Source organism: Carassius carassius, chromosome 5 (genome assembly GCF_963082965.1).
Source record: "Carassius carassius chromosome 5, fCarCar2.1, whole genome shotgun sequence".
Lineage (NCBI taxonomy): Eukaryota > Metazoa > Chordata > Actinopteri > Cypriniformes > Cyprinidae > Carassius > Carassius carassius.
In genome coordinates, this window is record NC_081759.1 from 28,419,505 (window position 1) to 28,435,772 (window position 16,268).

The 16,268-nt window shown below is 37.6% G+C and overlaps 1 protein-coding gene across 2 annotated transcripts; it reads right to left on the reverse strand.

Moving 5' to 3' along the window:
• Positions 1 to 3,652: 3,652 nt before the first annotated feature.
• On the reverse strand, positions 3,653 to 15,149 carry cdc42ep2 (CDC42 effector protein (Rho GTPase binding) 2). Of its 2 annotated transcripts, none has more exons than XM_059550449.1 (2): positions 14,847 to 15,149; positions 3,653 to 4,910 (listed from the first exon to the last, which is right to left on the reverse strand). In XM_059550449.1, the coding sequence occupies exon 2, from the start codon at positions 4,618 to 4,620 to the stop codon at positions 3,850 to 3,852; it is 771 nt and encodes a 256-aa protein (XP_059406432.1). In that variant the 5' UTR covers positions 4,621 to 4,910; positions 14,847 to 15,149; the 3' UTR covers positions 3,653 to 3,849. The 2 variants fall into 2 exon arrangements, with proteins under 2 accessions (XP_059406432.1, XP_059406431.1); XM_059550448.1 differs by lacking the exon at positions 14,847 to 15,149 and adding an exon at positions 9,980 to 10,310.
• Between the last annotated feature and the right edge of the window lie 1,119 nt (positions 15,150 to 16,268).

The window sequence follows — 16,268 nt, forward strand, 5'->3', positions numbered from 1 at the left end:
TCTCTCGTACTGCTCCCACCTCTCTTTCTCACTGGTGTTCCCATGGTATTGTGATCGTAAGGTCAGGGACTTGGGCTGCTCTGTGTTAATATAGCCAGTTGGAAAGATTCCCAGAGCCTGTTCAGAAAATAGAGGAGCTACTGCAAATAAGCAAAGTACACAGACACACTCTCAGACTCTTAATGGGCCTCACGCACGCACGCACGCACGCACGCACGCACGCACGCGCACACACACACACACACACACACACACACACACACACACACACACACACACACACACACACACACACACACACACACACACACACACACACACACACACACACACACACACACACACACACACAAAACCACAAGCATGGGTCTCAGCCACAAGGTATACGTTCCAAATTGCAAATTCAAAACATTGCTTGTATTCAAAACAGATAGAAGTAATAAAGGCATGCATGCTAAGACTTGCGATGAGAATAGTCTGTCAGGTAAGAGCAGTAATAACAGTCATTCATGCACTGGCCTGCAGTTCTGCTCTTTTTACACCCATAATAATTTCAATCTTAGCTAGGGAATTCTTTTGCATTAACATAGTGTAAGGTTGGTCATTACAAATCTGTATTGTATCACATAAAATCCACATAAAGCATGCAACTTGTGACTGCTTTTGTGTTTACCTATATGAGCAAATAAAACAGAGAGGGATTTCACAGCCAGACTGTTGGATCAGAAATAGGCATTTATTCACCATTATGTTTCTGTCTCTATGTCTTATTCTGTAAATCTATTGTAGTTCTTACAGCAGCAGCAGCAGCAGCAGCAGCAAACATCCACTTAACATCTAGTACAGAATCTGACAAAATAAAGCACAATAAAAACCAACACGTGGGCAAAAATATCTCCTGGTGCAGATCTGAACAAGTGCTGTAGAGGCACCTGACACAGGGTTAACGTGTAGTCAAAGGTATTAATGATTCACTTTTATTGATAAGGCAGCAATGCTATAATATTCTTCACAGAGATGCAGCTTTTTCCCCTTCAGTCTAAAACCATGAGGCATTTTTATGGTAAAAAGTATTTGTCAGGAATATATTGTATTTGTGAAATAAGTCATGTCAATAATGTAAGAACATCACAGTTTTAGTTTAATCTAAAACCCAGGAATAATTATTAATATTAAACAACATAAATGATCCCAGAGTTTTGCCGTGGTGGAGCAGAAAACTATTTTAGAGATGTGTCAATATCACTGTAGGGTTACACAAATAACTCATTTGGCTTGATAACTTAAAATGACTATGAAAGGGTGTGTTACTGTATAAGGCCAAGTTTAGATACTCTTTAGATACATTTTCTAGATAGTTTTTTTTTTGTTTTGTGTAAGAGGATGCATATTATTTTGCTATGTCCCATGCACCGCTCATTAAATTTGAATGATAGTAGAAAATTGTCAAATCATAAAATTTACAAATTGTGTTCACCTATTAATATTGGCGCTCTTTTTTTGTTGTTGACCTTTTTCTCTATCAAATTTTATAGTAATCATCAAATGCCCAGGATTCATCCTGTGAAAACCATTTTGAAATCGGACAATGCGTTACCATGGAAATGGTACTTTAAAATCTTTTGGCAGTCTCCTCCCCCTTAGTGGGCAGTGTCAAGTGTCATATTACAAAATGCATTATGGTCTTTTGGAATCAAAACTTTTTATAATCTTGGCAAAATACATATCATTGGGAAGGTCTGAGTCTCAGGATTACAAATTTGATGGTTATTTTGAGAAGTAATAGAAGTATTACTGAAAGAGAAATCTACAGATTAGTGACAGAAAAAATAATATAAAAAAAAATTAAATGGAGTTTAGATGTTTGTGCTTGTGATATAACCCCCTATATAAATCCTGTCATCTAATTATTTAAGTTCAGCTAATAGTACTTTAGTGTCTACTATTTACGACATAAAGCAAATGAGAAATTAAATTAAACCGTAAGTTTTGAATATTGTGAGAATTGAAAGGCACTCTATGGTGATATTGACCCAGATGCTTATTAATGTGTGTTTTTTAGTAATGCATCTGCCTATTCATACTTACACATACCCATCTATATTTACCGAATTGTTTATTGTTGGCCTGAATTTTATGTATTGTACTTTTAATTAATTTTTTTGCTTCAGTGATGCAAAATCATAAGATCCTCAGTAACCCTGATCACCCTTAATTAAAGACAATGGCTTATATGAGCTGTATATGTTGTCCTAAACTAATACAAAAAAAATGAAGATATTTTCATTGTCTATTGTCTCTTTCAAATCATTTGAGCAGTAAAAGTGACTATATTATGCCACACATTTCTGGTTTATGTTGTCTAGGAATATGATTATGATTATGATTGGTGATAACATTTATTTATTCTATGTCTAACATTTAGGTCCCTGTTCAGAATGATCATATTTAGTGTAAGGAAATGAGTTGTTATTTGTACAAAAATAAGTACATAGCCAAATGGAAAGGTATACCATACGATATAATCGGTCTCTGTATTTAATCTACTTTTAGATCAGATGTATATCAAAAATGAAATGAAGTGCACAGAACTGTGATTTTGGATATAGATTCAGCTTTAAAATTAATTTCACAATGTAAGGATGGAACTGTAAGACAATTCACTTGTAAGAACAAAGAAAAATAAATAAGGAACCAAGAATCTAACACTTGCTACTTGGTACAAAGAAGAGGGAAGAGGGTTTTTGAGAAGAGGAAAAAATGAGAATGCTTCAAATCCCAAAATATAGATATTTTTTAAATATGAGAACTGATGAGTGTAAATCAATACAGTAGATTTTGTTATTGCTGTTACAGTGCAAAGGTAGCATCATATAAAGTTGATTGCAGTATGACTATTTCTGCTAATGTTTGCCGCCTTGTTGACGGTTTGATACACTTTGTAGTAAATTAATAAAAAAGGTTCAAAGTTATTTATTTGAAATTATAATATAACAAAATAATACTAATACTAATATGTCTTAACCTGTGAACAGGAAGCACAGAGCATTATTAACCCATGCGGGTTAAGTTACATGGGGGATACCAAGATAACACAAAACCTTCCTTAAGGCCCACCACTCAAGTCAGAGAAAGAAAAAACACTGCTGCCAAAGAAAAGTGATCATCTGTCAAAGCCTGGGGGATTGCAGACACTGCAACAATAACCAAACAGTGAAAAAAAGGGTATTTTATGACAGGAAAACATTCTATATTCTGGTCCGTGAAAAAAACGCCTCTGGGTTTCTGTTTCGGAACAATGAAAACTACTCCCAACAAAAAGAGAAAGGGTGTAGATGCAGAGGCCTCCTGGCATGTGTGTGTGTCCAGATCATTAGGGAGGAGCTGCGCATTTTTACCCGATTACACAAATTGCAACAACACAGAGGGGGAGATGATGTCATTGCTGCTTTGAAAGAGAAAAATGTCAGTTTTTCTTTTCCTGTAGTGTTGCTCTGTAATAGTACATACACAATGCAGGTAGTTTTACATGTGCTTGCTTAAATGCTTTCAGATGTTTCAAAATGTATCTAAGAGAATCCAGAATTGGTGTACTCTTGTATTGGTTGTCCAAAATAAAGAGAAATAAATTCCATTTGAACCCAGAAGCTTGAACTTGCCCCGCTTCCAAAGGTTTTTTCCAAAGATTATATGTATGATGAGACAAAAATGTCAAAATTCCCAAGCAAATGCAACTGTACAACAGGTAAATGAGTTTTATCTGAAGGCAAACTGTTTTAATATATGAAGAAAAATGTTATTAGTCCATTTATGTACCATCAAGCTTTGACTCGGATCTCTTGTTCACTTTCAGGTATATATCTCTTGTCGTCCACTGGGTGTAAGTCGCCCACTGAATGTTCCTGTTCTCTGGCTGTCCATGATCTGAAGCACATCCTCTAGGATCGATGGCCCCAAGTCCAGATGGAGGGAAAGCATAGAGCCAGCGTTAGACAGATACGGCTTTTCCTCCTCATCTCCATCCTTCACACAATTCTCAGTTTCCTCAGGATCTGGACTTTGTTCGTGTGTGTGCAAATGAAGTGGAGAGCGGCTCGAAGATGCAGGCAGTGACGTATGCCGTGACACGCTCCTCTCTTCCAGGTGCAGTCTGGGAGGTTTGGGAGGTGGAGCGAGAGATGGAGATGCTGGGGGTAGTTGGGTCGTTGACAGTGCTGTTGTGACCTCAGTGACCGCTGTCGCTGCTGAAGTCAGAGGAGCTGTGGCCGTGGGGGCCGGAAGGGTGAGCGCCTGCACCCCTCCAATGATAGGAAGTGACAAGGCATTTTTCAAAAGTGGCGAGCTCTCGCAGGCCGGCGGATGACTGCTTACACTCGCTGTGCGACTTAGTTGGAATGACCCCTGGTGACCTTCTTGACCTGGTAACAGGTGAAATTTACCTTGTAGGAAAGATAGGTCACCGAAAAGATCGTCTGCGCCCCCGCCACTGCCGATGTGGATGGTGTGTCTGAAGTCTCCCAGTGGAGGGCTGATCATGTCTGACGAGAGAAGGTCACGTAACTTTTCCTTCTTTCCTTTGCGGCTTCGTCGTTTAAGGTATATGGGGGCTTTGGTAGACATGTCGGACCCACCGCGTCCTCCTGAACAACAGAGAGACAATCCTTGCAGCAGGGTGAATGGAAGAAAGGAGAGGTGAAATAAAATAAATGGACTGTACACGTAAAGGAGAGACAAAAATCACAACGCACTTGGCAACTGGACAAAAACAGGACACTTTTTTGTTCCTTTCTTGTGGAAAATTCTTCAGAGTGTCTTTTCATATAAACATTTGAATGCCACATCCAAAAGAACAGTATTCCTATCAGGAGAACAATCCTGCCATTGTTTAAGATGCTGAAAATCCAGTATGCCTGCAGTTTGGGAAAAAAAGAGAGAGTATTTAGCACATACACTGTGGTATATAAGAACTCAAAATTGATCCACTACATTAATCCGCATTGACATTAAATTGACCGACAGTGTAAAAGAAAGTCATTCGTAATGTTGCAAAGCAAATTGGAAAGCAAAAAGTTAGAAAAATAAAGTATTAGGGTTTCCACAAAAATATTAAGCAGCACAACTGTTGAAACTGACAGTAATAATAAAAAAGAAACATATTAGAAAGATTTTTGAAGTATCATGTGACAATGAAGACTTGAGGAGTGGCTGCTGAAAATTCAGTTTGCCCTCAATAAACTACATTTAAAAAAACAAAACAGTTATTTTAAATAATAATAATATTTCCAAATGTATTACATTTATCTATTATTACTATAGAAATGCAAAATTCTCTTTGGAAACACTTTAACTTTCGGATCCAAGATGGTGGCGCATACACACGCTGCGGCTTCTCTCTCTCCCGACAGAACGGTGTTTTCGTGTTTTTCATCTTGTGAGTCGCAGTGTTTTTGTACGTATACATTTTTAGAGCTAAACTAAACTAATAACATTTTTAGAGCAAAACGGAAGAGCTGCGGGACCTCGGTCTGCTTCGAAGGCCTACACCATCAACGACCCCCACTACTGTATCTCGCCCAAGGCAGAGGCACCACAAGCGGTGTGAGAGGAGGCAGAAGAGGGGTAAGCCCAGAGGTATCCTAACCCACACAAGCCAGCTATGCCCACCATTGCACTGCCACATAGGGCTGGGCGATATATATATATATATAAAAAATGATATCTCGACATTGTCACATTTTTTACAATATTCAATATATATCTCGATATGTTTGCATTTGCATTTAAATAATAAAAAAAAACATGATTTTCTTTTGCCCATTAAAAAAATTCGATTAAACCGCTAATTTTAAAGTAATGTTAAAGTTAAAAATATCTAGACCAAGTGATCACTTACTGATTTTTATTAAATGATCACATGTAGGCCTGGCCTATATGTAACTGAAGTAGTGAAAAACAAGTACAGAAAGTGCATTCTGTCAACTCTTTAATGCATGCAGTTCACAATTTAATCTATGCAACTGGGATAAGTATTTTACTTTCTTTACAAGTTTTTAGCTAAGAGCACAAGTCTGTCAGCTGTCTGTGAATTTAAGAGAAGCTCTGTGGCATGAAACTATGTTCCCACTGACACTAAAAACCCTCTTATTACAAGTGAGAGATAATAAACAAACTACAATCTGGAAAGAGTCGGAGCAAATAATCAGGGTTTGTTAGTCTTGGCATGTTTGACTTGCCTTGCACATATATGATAGAAGACTGTCTCTATGTGTCTGCTGATAATGGACTTGGCTGTCAAAACTTAGAAAAGTTCATCAGCAGTATAATAGGAATATTTGAGTAACTGTTTTACCGTGTATGTCTGTATACTGAAAAATAACAGACCGTAAGACCTGTATGTGTGTGACAATACATCAGGGCTCTAGAGCATACCTTCAGCATTAAATCATACTTCTGGAGCTGGTTCTGTTAACTACATGCCGCTGTGTGTGTGTTTCCTTCAACCTTGACTTTTATCAAAGTGAGTTTAACTAGCGCACACTCTGCAAAAACAAAGGCCAGTGTTTTAGTCTCAAGTGTGGGAAAAGCCACCTTGCTGTTGCATAAGTGACCCAGCAAAAGTCAGAGAAGTTCTGAAATGTTTCAGAGAAGATACTAGTGTGTTTAGACATCATTTCTTTCAAATTATACTGATCGACGTGTCAACTGACTAACAGAGTGCATCAACATAGTATGTAGGTCATTCAGTAAAACATATCTATTCCAGTTTGATCATGTGATTCATAAAGTAAATTTCTGGAAGATTTTAAACATTCTAGGAAAGCAATGTTTTTATATAGTAACAAATTGCAACTTTTCTACAAAATCACGGTAAACTTGTTGACATCTTTAGATCACTCTGATAAATTTAGCAAATAAAGTGTTACAAAAAGAGGAAACTTGAGAGATTACTTCTTGAAAAGATGCCATTACGATTAGGGCTGCACGATAAATCGCATGCGATATTGAATGCGCATCTTGTCAGTAAAGCTGGTTCTGTAATCAGCGGTAAATCTGCATCACCTGTACGCTTTCACATGGAGCAACATTAACTACACAGAGCCGTTGTTCACTGACAAGCTGCGCAAAAACTCGATCATATTTTGTGCATGTTTTGCTCATGTTTTGTCAGTGAACAACGGCTCTGTGTACCGGCTTTACTGACAAGATGTGCATTAAATATCGCATGCCATTTATCGTGCAGCCCTAATTATGATACATGTTAGATCATATCGAGTACTATTTATTATTAAAGGGACAGTCCCACCCAAAAATGAAAATTCTGTCATCATTTACTAACCCTCTTGTTTACCATATCTGTCTGTCTTTCTTCTATTACATAAATGTCTCACTGTTTATTTTGCTCATTCATTGCAAGTCAATGGTCACCAATGTTATTTTGGGCCTAAATGTTCCTCAAAATATCTTCTCATGTATTCTGCAGAAGAAGCAGAAGAGGTTTCATGTGATATTCATAGCAAACACGCTGATGGTAGTACACATGCACATGCTTCACAGAAGCCAGTGTGCTGAACTGAGCAACATCATGATGAACCACAGATAAACAGAGAACAATTAGCACATCAGTTCCAGCCCAAATGAACCAACAGATTAATTAGATTACATTGCAACCTGATTAATTAGTTAGATTGTATTGCAACCCGCATGTTTTGTTTGCAAATCACATTTAATTTTTAGGGAAGATAATTTATTTATAACTTATTTATATGACGTACTATTGAAATACATGATTTTAGCAGGACACTGTTTAACATTTTAATTTAAATTTAGAACGAAATGAACAGATCAACCGGCACTAATTACATAAACTGGGTGAAAATAATAAACTACAAATCGGTTAAACTACATACAGCAGCATCAGATTTATAATATGTGGTTGGTGTATAGCCTAATACGAGTGAATACCGCATTAAACAGAAATGGGTCAGCATTACATTCTCAGATAACAACTTTGGATGTCAGAAAAGCTTTAATCAAACCACAACTGAGTAACAGTTGAGGACGGGGTGGGGAGTCCTGTTCAGACTCGCAGAAGAGTGTCAGGAAGTGTGAATGCTTTTTCTTTTATGGCATTTCGGTATCTCTGTGTTTATAACATATTAGACAAATCTGTGGAACTCTGGAGAATATGATGTGTACCATCATTTAACTCGATTAAAGTTAAGTTTAAAAAAAAATAAAAATAGGACATTTCACAATGTGGAAATGAGCCATGCTGCTCCTCTGAAAGCCTGAGGTTATTTATTAGTTTCTGAGCAGAAGTGAACAATGTTGCTGGAAAGCGTAAATGAGGCGCTGTGCTCAAACAAGCCCTCAACAGACTGCTCTGTTTGGAAGACAATGCAGAGAACAAACTGACACAAAAACACATCAGCTTTTGGTTTGTTTAACAGAGAGAGTTAACCATCAAAACACCAACGATCTTCGTCCTGATGACAGATATTAACACATTTTTATTATAAATCAGAAGAATGAGCACTGAAGAACATAAATATCTACTCTACTTCAGTCTAATTCAGAATTAACAAGCAAATAATCCATTAAAATTATTTTTTTATTTGGATCTGCCCCCAAATATTCAAAACGCTCATCAAACCAATTGCACTAACAGCAGTGAGGTGTATTTATCAAATTTGATTTTATAACAGATTTGAATCTGTCATTCTCATCAGTCTCAGGACAACCACATACTTAAATTCTAAACAAAGAAAAAGAAAAATGCAGGCTGAGCAAACCATAGAGATGGGCAATCCGAGCACCTCCCCAGGTTAAAAATGGCTTTAAAATGCAGATTGTGGAAGCTGTTCTGCTTGAATTAAAGTCAGTGGAGGAGAATACACTGAATACATTGCTACTGGGTAGAAACATCACATATAAAAAAACTGACTGCTTTCTGCTAATTGTCATAAACATATTCAGAATGACAAATTCATTTTGGAATGAGCTATAATTAAAGTCTGATATCCAAAAATAGATGTTTTATAAGTTAACTCGAGCAATTTCCTAACAGGTGTGATTCATTTCATTGAAACTATGCATGTGCTTCTATGAGATTGCAGATAAAAATATTAAAGGGATAACAAAAGAGCCATTATATGGTTGGCTTGCGGGTCACATGTGATCACCAGTATGCTTCTTTTATGTTTTGCTAAGGATTTTTTCAGTAACTGTACCCCAATTCCAATGAAAATTATGTTTGAGTTATGTTTCTATCTGATAGCAAAGTCTGGCTAAACTTCAATTTCAAACTAACTCCTAAAACATTTTAACACTAAAAGTACACTAGCAACAATATTAATATCAATTAATCCCAGTGCATTGAATTCAAATTCGAATTGCAATTCTTTTTGCAATCTCGCCCTTAAATGAATGATGTTCAGGAAATGAATAGAAATACAGCTGTTGTGGAGACAGTGGTCAATCAGCCTGTCACGTGTCTGTGTGCGCTTTCAATTTACTAACAAGCTCCAAACGTATTCAAAAACTACCACATTTGGCTTCATTATAGGCTACTCATTTACAAATCAAATTTAGTACGCATTTAAGTAGACGATACTTTTGTGAGCGAAGCAGAGTCTAGTCTGTTGGCTACATCTCGCATGGCAGCAATGTCACGGCAGTTTGCGCGCACCACCCTGCGCTCGTTTGGCCGGCCACAGGCGCAACACAACACCCCAGAATACATTACACTGACGGACACAATAAGTAGTTTCTTATAAGCCTACTGTATGTTCAAGAGAGATTATCAGTCATCATGTTTTAAACGATCATTTGCATTATAACAAATATGTAGAAAGAGGTTGGATAATTACGCGTAACTCCTCCGTGAAAACAGTCCTATGATTAGGCTACTTCACATTTTGTATTTAAGCGGCATGCGATATATTCAAAACACCACATGCAAATAATATATTTTGCCTACCTTTGAGAAGCCCGTGATCAAACTCTTATCCAAAACGTATCTAAGCGTAGGACTTTCAGGTCAAAACTGTTCAATATCATTTCTGCTCTGTCATCCTTCCTCATGAAAACCTGCAGAACTGACATAAGTATAAAAATATCTCTAACACTTGATACCGCATACCTATACAGAGTGTGTTTGCTGATCGTGTAGAAACAGAGCCGCGCTCGCGCTGTGGAGTTCTGTAACAAGCCCCTCTCACATCACTGCTGAAACGGAGAACACAGGACTGGATTCACTGGATCTGGATCGCCCTTCATATCTACAATTGCGGCATCCACGCCATTATTTGGCATTTACCGCCGTGTTATCCCGCTTCTTCCGTGTTTGCTGAAGATTCCAGCAGGACAGCAGAGGGAGTCTTCAACGCATCACACACGCGCGCGGTGACTCATAATGTGGAGTTATCACACCGTCTACTCTCGCATAAACCATATCATAACAATGTGAATGTCTCCCATCCAAACCCTCAATCTGTCATATACTCATCGCACATATGCTACTCAAAAATAGACAAAGATAATGGTTTCTCATGAAAGCACATACGAAAATAGATAGCCTATATAAAAATAGAGGCATCTTAAGTCCAAAAAAAAAATAAAAAATACAAATTATCCCAAAATAAGCCAAAAAATACACCAACTCGCAAACAAAATTATCACAAAATACAAAAAATAAAATATGCACCCCCTCAAAACAAATAAAATAAAAACAAACTTTTCTTAATTAATTTACCTTAACTCCTAACAAATTAGTTTTAGCTTTCAATCTATTGATTGATTGTAAAGGCATACAAGCCTTCAAATTTCAAGACATTTCAAACCTTTTTGAAAATTTCAAACAAGGTTTTTGTCTCCAGAACAAAGTTTTTTGTGACTGATTTTCTTCTTCAGGTTTACTTTGTTTAAAATACATTTGGAGTTCTATGGCAAAATTTACTAGTTCAAACTCAGGAATTTAATTTGAGTGTAACGGATTATAGAAAAAAATATATATATTGGATTTTGAGATGTGGGCACTGCACTGGACTCAGATGTGGAGGCAGATGAACGTGAGATTGCAGGGCTTGGCTTAAGTGGATTAAATGATTGGAGAAGTCCTGCATACGTCACCAGAGAAAAGTCTTTTTTTTTTATTTTTTTTACTGCTGCTCAATATGAGTAAATCAATATGAGTAAATCTTATAAAGTCTTAAAGGGATACTCCACCCCAAAATGAAAATTTATTCAAATTTATTAAACAATTTGTCTCCTCTGTGTCACTCTATATCAGTGAAGTGCCATTTTGTCGAATCTGAGATGTATGCAGGCCAGTAGGGCTGTCAAAAAAAAATCTAATTTTGAATAGCCCGGACTTTTGATGCAAAAAAAAGGCAATGCAGACGGTGCGTGGCGGAAGAATATTTTGGGCTTTATCAGTGGGGCACGAGATATGATGTCATTGCATTCTAAATATATAATGCAATGTAAGTGTCATTGCATTATAATTTTTTTGTTAGCCTATCCAGTTAAAGTCACTAGATGCAGCATTGCTGCAATGTTCTTTCAAAATATTGTGGAAAAAGAGAACATCAATGTGGAGAACATCTTGTTTACATCAAAACTGAAACCAAGCCGTTCACACAGAAGGCATATTTCACGCATTATCTAGAGGGAGATCTTCTATCACCGTTCCACTCGCGTCTTGCACAAGAGAGCTGCATGCTTAGAAAGCCATGTAAAATTAATGTAAGCTCAACTTTTTAAAAACATATCTTGAGACTTTATGGTGGGTTTTTCCACATCCCACTGCCTCTAATGTTTTTAAATGAAAAATGTACTCTGTGTGATTGGCTTTCCGGCCTTTGTATTAAACTATGCATGCATACATTATGCTGTTTTGTTTAAGCAACTTAATTATAATTGGTTTATAAACATTATTTTAAATATTCTTCACTTCACAGTCATGTATTCTAATGCTTTGAATAAACGTGCATTAGTAATATTTCTCAGGAGAGAAGCCAAAAGCTTTTCTTCACCCTAACTAAAATTATGAATTTTAAATTTGAATTTTTATAATATAGAAGTACAAAATTCTTAGTTTTCAGCCATTTTGACAGCCCTAGCAGGCAGCATATCTTCTGTGTCAGCCGCGCCACAGGATGCGCTGTTTTCTTTCAAATCAAAGCGTAAATATACGTAGAAAACGTATCCTTGTGACACGGCTCGGAACGACTAGAGGGTAAGTAATTAAGGACAAAATTTTAATTTTGGGGTGGAGTATACCTTTAATGGAATTATACTCCTTTAGTACTGAATGATTCAACTTTTTAAAAAGTAGACAAAACCTTTACCCATGCATTCAGCTCTAACAATGCTGGGCAGTTGTTGCTTGACTGTCTGCCTCTGGGAAGATCTAAGCCTTGTTTTTCCTATAGGCTACCTATTTCGGTATAAAGATTTCATTTGTTCTTTCAAGTCTGTATAGATTCCTAAACACAATCCCGTGACTCACTGTGACGAGTGGGGTGGGGCTGAGAGACGTGGGAACAGAGCGAGGCCGGTGGAGTGATTGGGAAATGAGCGACACCTGCTCGACCCACCGGTCTCGAGTCCCACGGAGGAGATGGAGGGATATAAAACCGGAGTGACGACAGTGACAGACGAGAGAGGACCAGGCCTGGGCTTTAGTTGTGTTTGGTTTTTATTTTGTCATTATTAAACCTTATTTGATTGTCTGCCGGTTCCTGCCTCCTCCTTCCCGATGATTATGGAGTTTTTATTGTTACACTCACACAGTCAGTGAATACTCTTCCTGCATGGCGGATCCTATAATAGCTCTAACTGACCTGTCTTGCTCTCATTGTGCTCCAAAGTTCATCACACATCTGACAATGACAGGATGTCCACTGGAAATGCACGTCAAACAGATTGTTCACACAACATAGCACCAAAAGCTGACTCAAAAATATGCACTAATTAACAATGCATACTGGACAAAAACGGTTTAATTTTCCAAACTGAGCTCAGAGATTTTGAGTTAGAGTTTAGGACACTCTCGGGAGCTTGAACAGACAGGACTTATGAAACACACCAGTTTGTCCTCATTTTTCTTTCGCAGCTCTCTTTTGTTCCACTGTTGTTTGGCATGGGGGCATTCTTCTAACAATGCGGGTCCATACAGACACTCCAGACCAAACTAAATGCTTCACCACAGTCTTATTTTCTAACTTCCATTTGTAATATCAACAATTTTTCAACTTTTCTTCTCAACCTTCTGCTAGTTCTGACAGTTCTTAGATGCTTTTTATTACACATTCAACAGTTCGAATCAATTTATCTAAAAAGGCCTCTTTCTTTTTCTCTTCTTAATTTTTTTTCCATTCCATACTACAGTAAATAAGACAATGTTTGATGGTTCTGCTCAACATATGGACACTAGAGAGAAGCGAAAACATTTTTTCTTTGTCACTTCCCCTCAGTCTGATATCTGGACTCTTTACATTTTCTTGCTTTGTCTATCTGCTTATCTGCCCTCATGACCCTATCTGCTCTTGTGAACTGCAAGCCCTCAGCATCACACATATTTGCCTGCAGAACAATCTTGGGAGGTAGGGCTAGCTGTTATCCATCTGTCTGTTCTCTAAATCCACTCAAGATGCGATGTGCATTTTGTAGAGCAGAGCTGATTCCTGAACACATGCTTCTATAGAAACATACACATAAGAGAAGAAACACAATGCATGCACATTAAGATACTAAGGAACCCCATTCTGAAGCTGAAAGTGGAATCAGTGAGTCATAGCATATACCTCAGGTCTGTAGGGACTTGTGAGTGGAGCTACTTGGCTAATTGGACTAGACTGCATCAACCCCCCCCGACACAAACACAAAAAGTTATTTTGCTAATTCAGCAGTCAAAAGGCAAAATAAGTTCACACGTGCAGAAACAGCTAGAATGAGTCCAAAACAAACATGCCCAACAATGCAGCAATATAGGCCATTTATTATTAATATATTACATTTAGAACTGGCTTCAAGACTAAAATATAAAATAAATAATAGGCCTGAATAAACTTTTCAACTAAAAACTGATCTCTTGAGAAAACAACTTAAATGTTGAGATCACAATAAAATCATGACAGCATAAATACATACAGACAACACACATACTGAAGTAGCCTAATGAACGAATATTTGTGTTTCATAAAAAGCGGGTCCATTAATACTATATTAAATCAGGCTTTTAACAGCCACTGTTCTCTTTGGTTTTCCAGGTCAGGTTCTTAGGCTGTGGAAAGTCATATGTAACTCGATTACACTAATGATCAAACTCCCGCACGCGTTTCCCAGTGGAGCTGAGAGCATCCGGGGGTCACGCGCACTGCAGTGCCCTGCTGACTCACATTCTGCACAGCTCTTCCTCTGAACACGGAGAGCCGCATTTCACTCAGCTTTAAAATGAAAAATTGTTTATCAGCACTGAAATCGCATTTCAACACATTCATCTGCAGCTGATTTACAAGAAAGTCACACGCACCAGAATTTCCACTTCGTGAATGTTATCGGCCGTGATAACAAATCTACTGAACATTTACGCCTTTTCTTGAAACTATTGCACAGATTCACCTGAATAATTCTGCCACACAGCCAACAATGTCTTTTTAATCTCACTCAAATTCTAGAACAAGCACAGTGACAAATATTCGAACTTTTCTTTTTATAATTCCAATGGTAACCATTTCCTTTCCAGTAAAAAAAATAAATAAACAAATAAAAATACTACATTACTTTATTCCATATGCATAACACACAAATAGAAGTAATATAATTGAATTTAAGCTACTTACAATAATTCCTTCGCTTAGATCCAGTGTTAAATTTTGTGACCCAATAACGACATTCTTTATATATTATACCAGTCCGTTTGGGGCTCAAAGACAGTTTGACAACAGTTTAAAGCATCTGTGACACTTTAGTGAGGGCGAGGGTCTAGCCCCTCGCGCTGCACTCAGCCGGTTTTAACGGTCGCTGGGTAACGCGCCATTGTGACTGAACAAAGCGGGGCCCGGGAGAGCTGGAGGTGAGGTTAAATCGGCCTTAGCATAGCGGTGCTGCGTTACCAAGCGATTCTGAACACTTGATAGACTTGATAGATGACTATGGAATGATATTCCGGACTTTATTCAAAAGGAATTGCAAATTGTATTTGCAATTACCAAGCGATTCTGTAAATTGTATTTACAATTGCCTTTTTAAATTTGTGGACGCATAAAATGTGACATAATCCAAACGCAAATGCAAATCGCGCATTACCGTTTGCATTTTCGTTTAAGCGAACGCACAGTTTCTGCCAAATTTAAAACGGAAATGCAAAGTCCATTTGCAATTGTGTTTCCCATATCTTACGAGCTATGAGCCTGTCATATTTAAACAGCAATATTAATTACCACATTTGCCTTTTCACTCTCTCTGCACTGTGCATGTAAACTGCCAAAACTCAAATGGAATCGCAATTCCTTTCGCATTTGAATTTCCAACGTCTACACGGAAACCTGTCAATCAAGTGACAGGGGTGGGGCCATTTTATTGGGCGTGTTTGCATTGGGAAGTGACGTCACTCACAGTCGACTGTAATAAAAAAAGGCAATTCATAAAATATTTAGTTTCATTTGTAATGAATGTATATATACATATTTCCCTGAACTAAGTACATTTCTGCTGCTATTATTATGTTTAAATGAAAAATGAAAGGAGGAAGTGGTATTTCATATCTTTTTTCGTTTTGAAACGCGCGCAGACCTACGTCACCAGTCAATCTTCCCAGTGTTACGGTTTATAACTGGTTACTGTGTTATCTGGTGAGTGACCAACTTCCTGGTTCAGGTCTCCGCTGCAGATGTGCTAGAACGACGGCAGCAGATTCGGCGATTCTCAAAGCACAAACGGACATATTAAGTGTTTAATAAACGCATGGGAAACACAATTGCAAACGGACTTTGCATTTCCATTTTAAATTTGGCAGAAACTGTGCGTTCGCTTAAACGAAAATGAAAACGGTAATGCGCGATTTGCATTTGCATTATGTCACATTTTATGCGTCCACAAATTGAAAACGCAATTGCAAATACAATTTGCAATTCCTTTTGAATTAAGTCTGGAATATCATTCCATAGATGACACTCATCAGGCCTGATAGTTTAAAACATTAACACAGGAGAAGGAACGACCGCTGGTCAGTACAATACAAACTAAACGGACGATTTGCATAC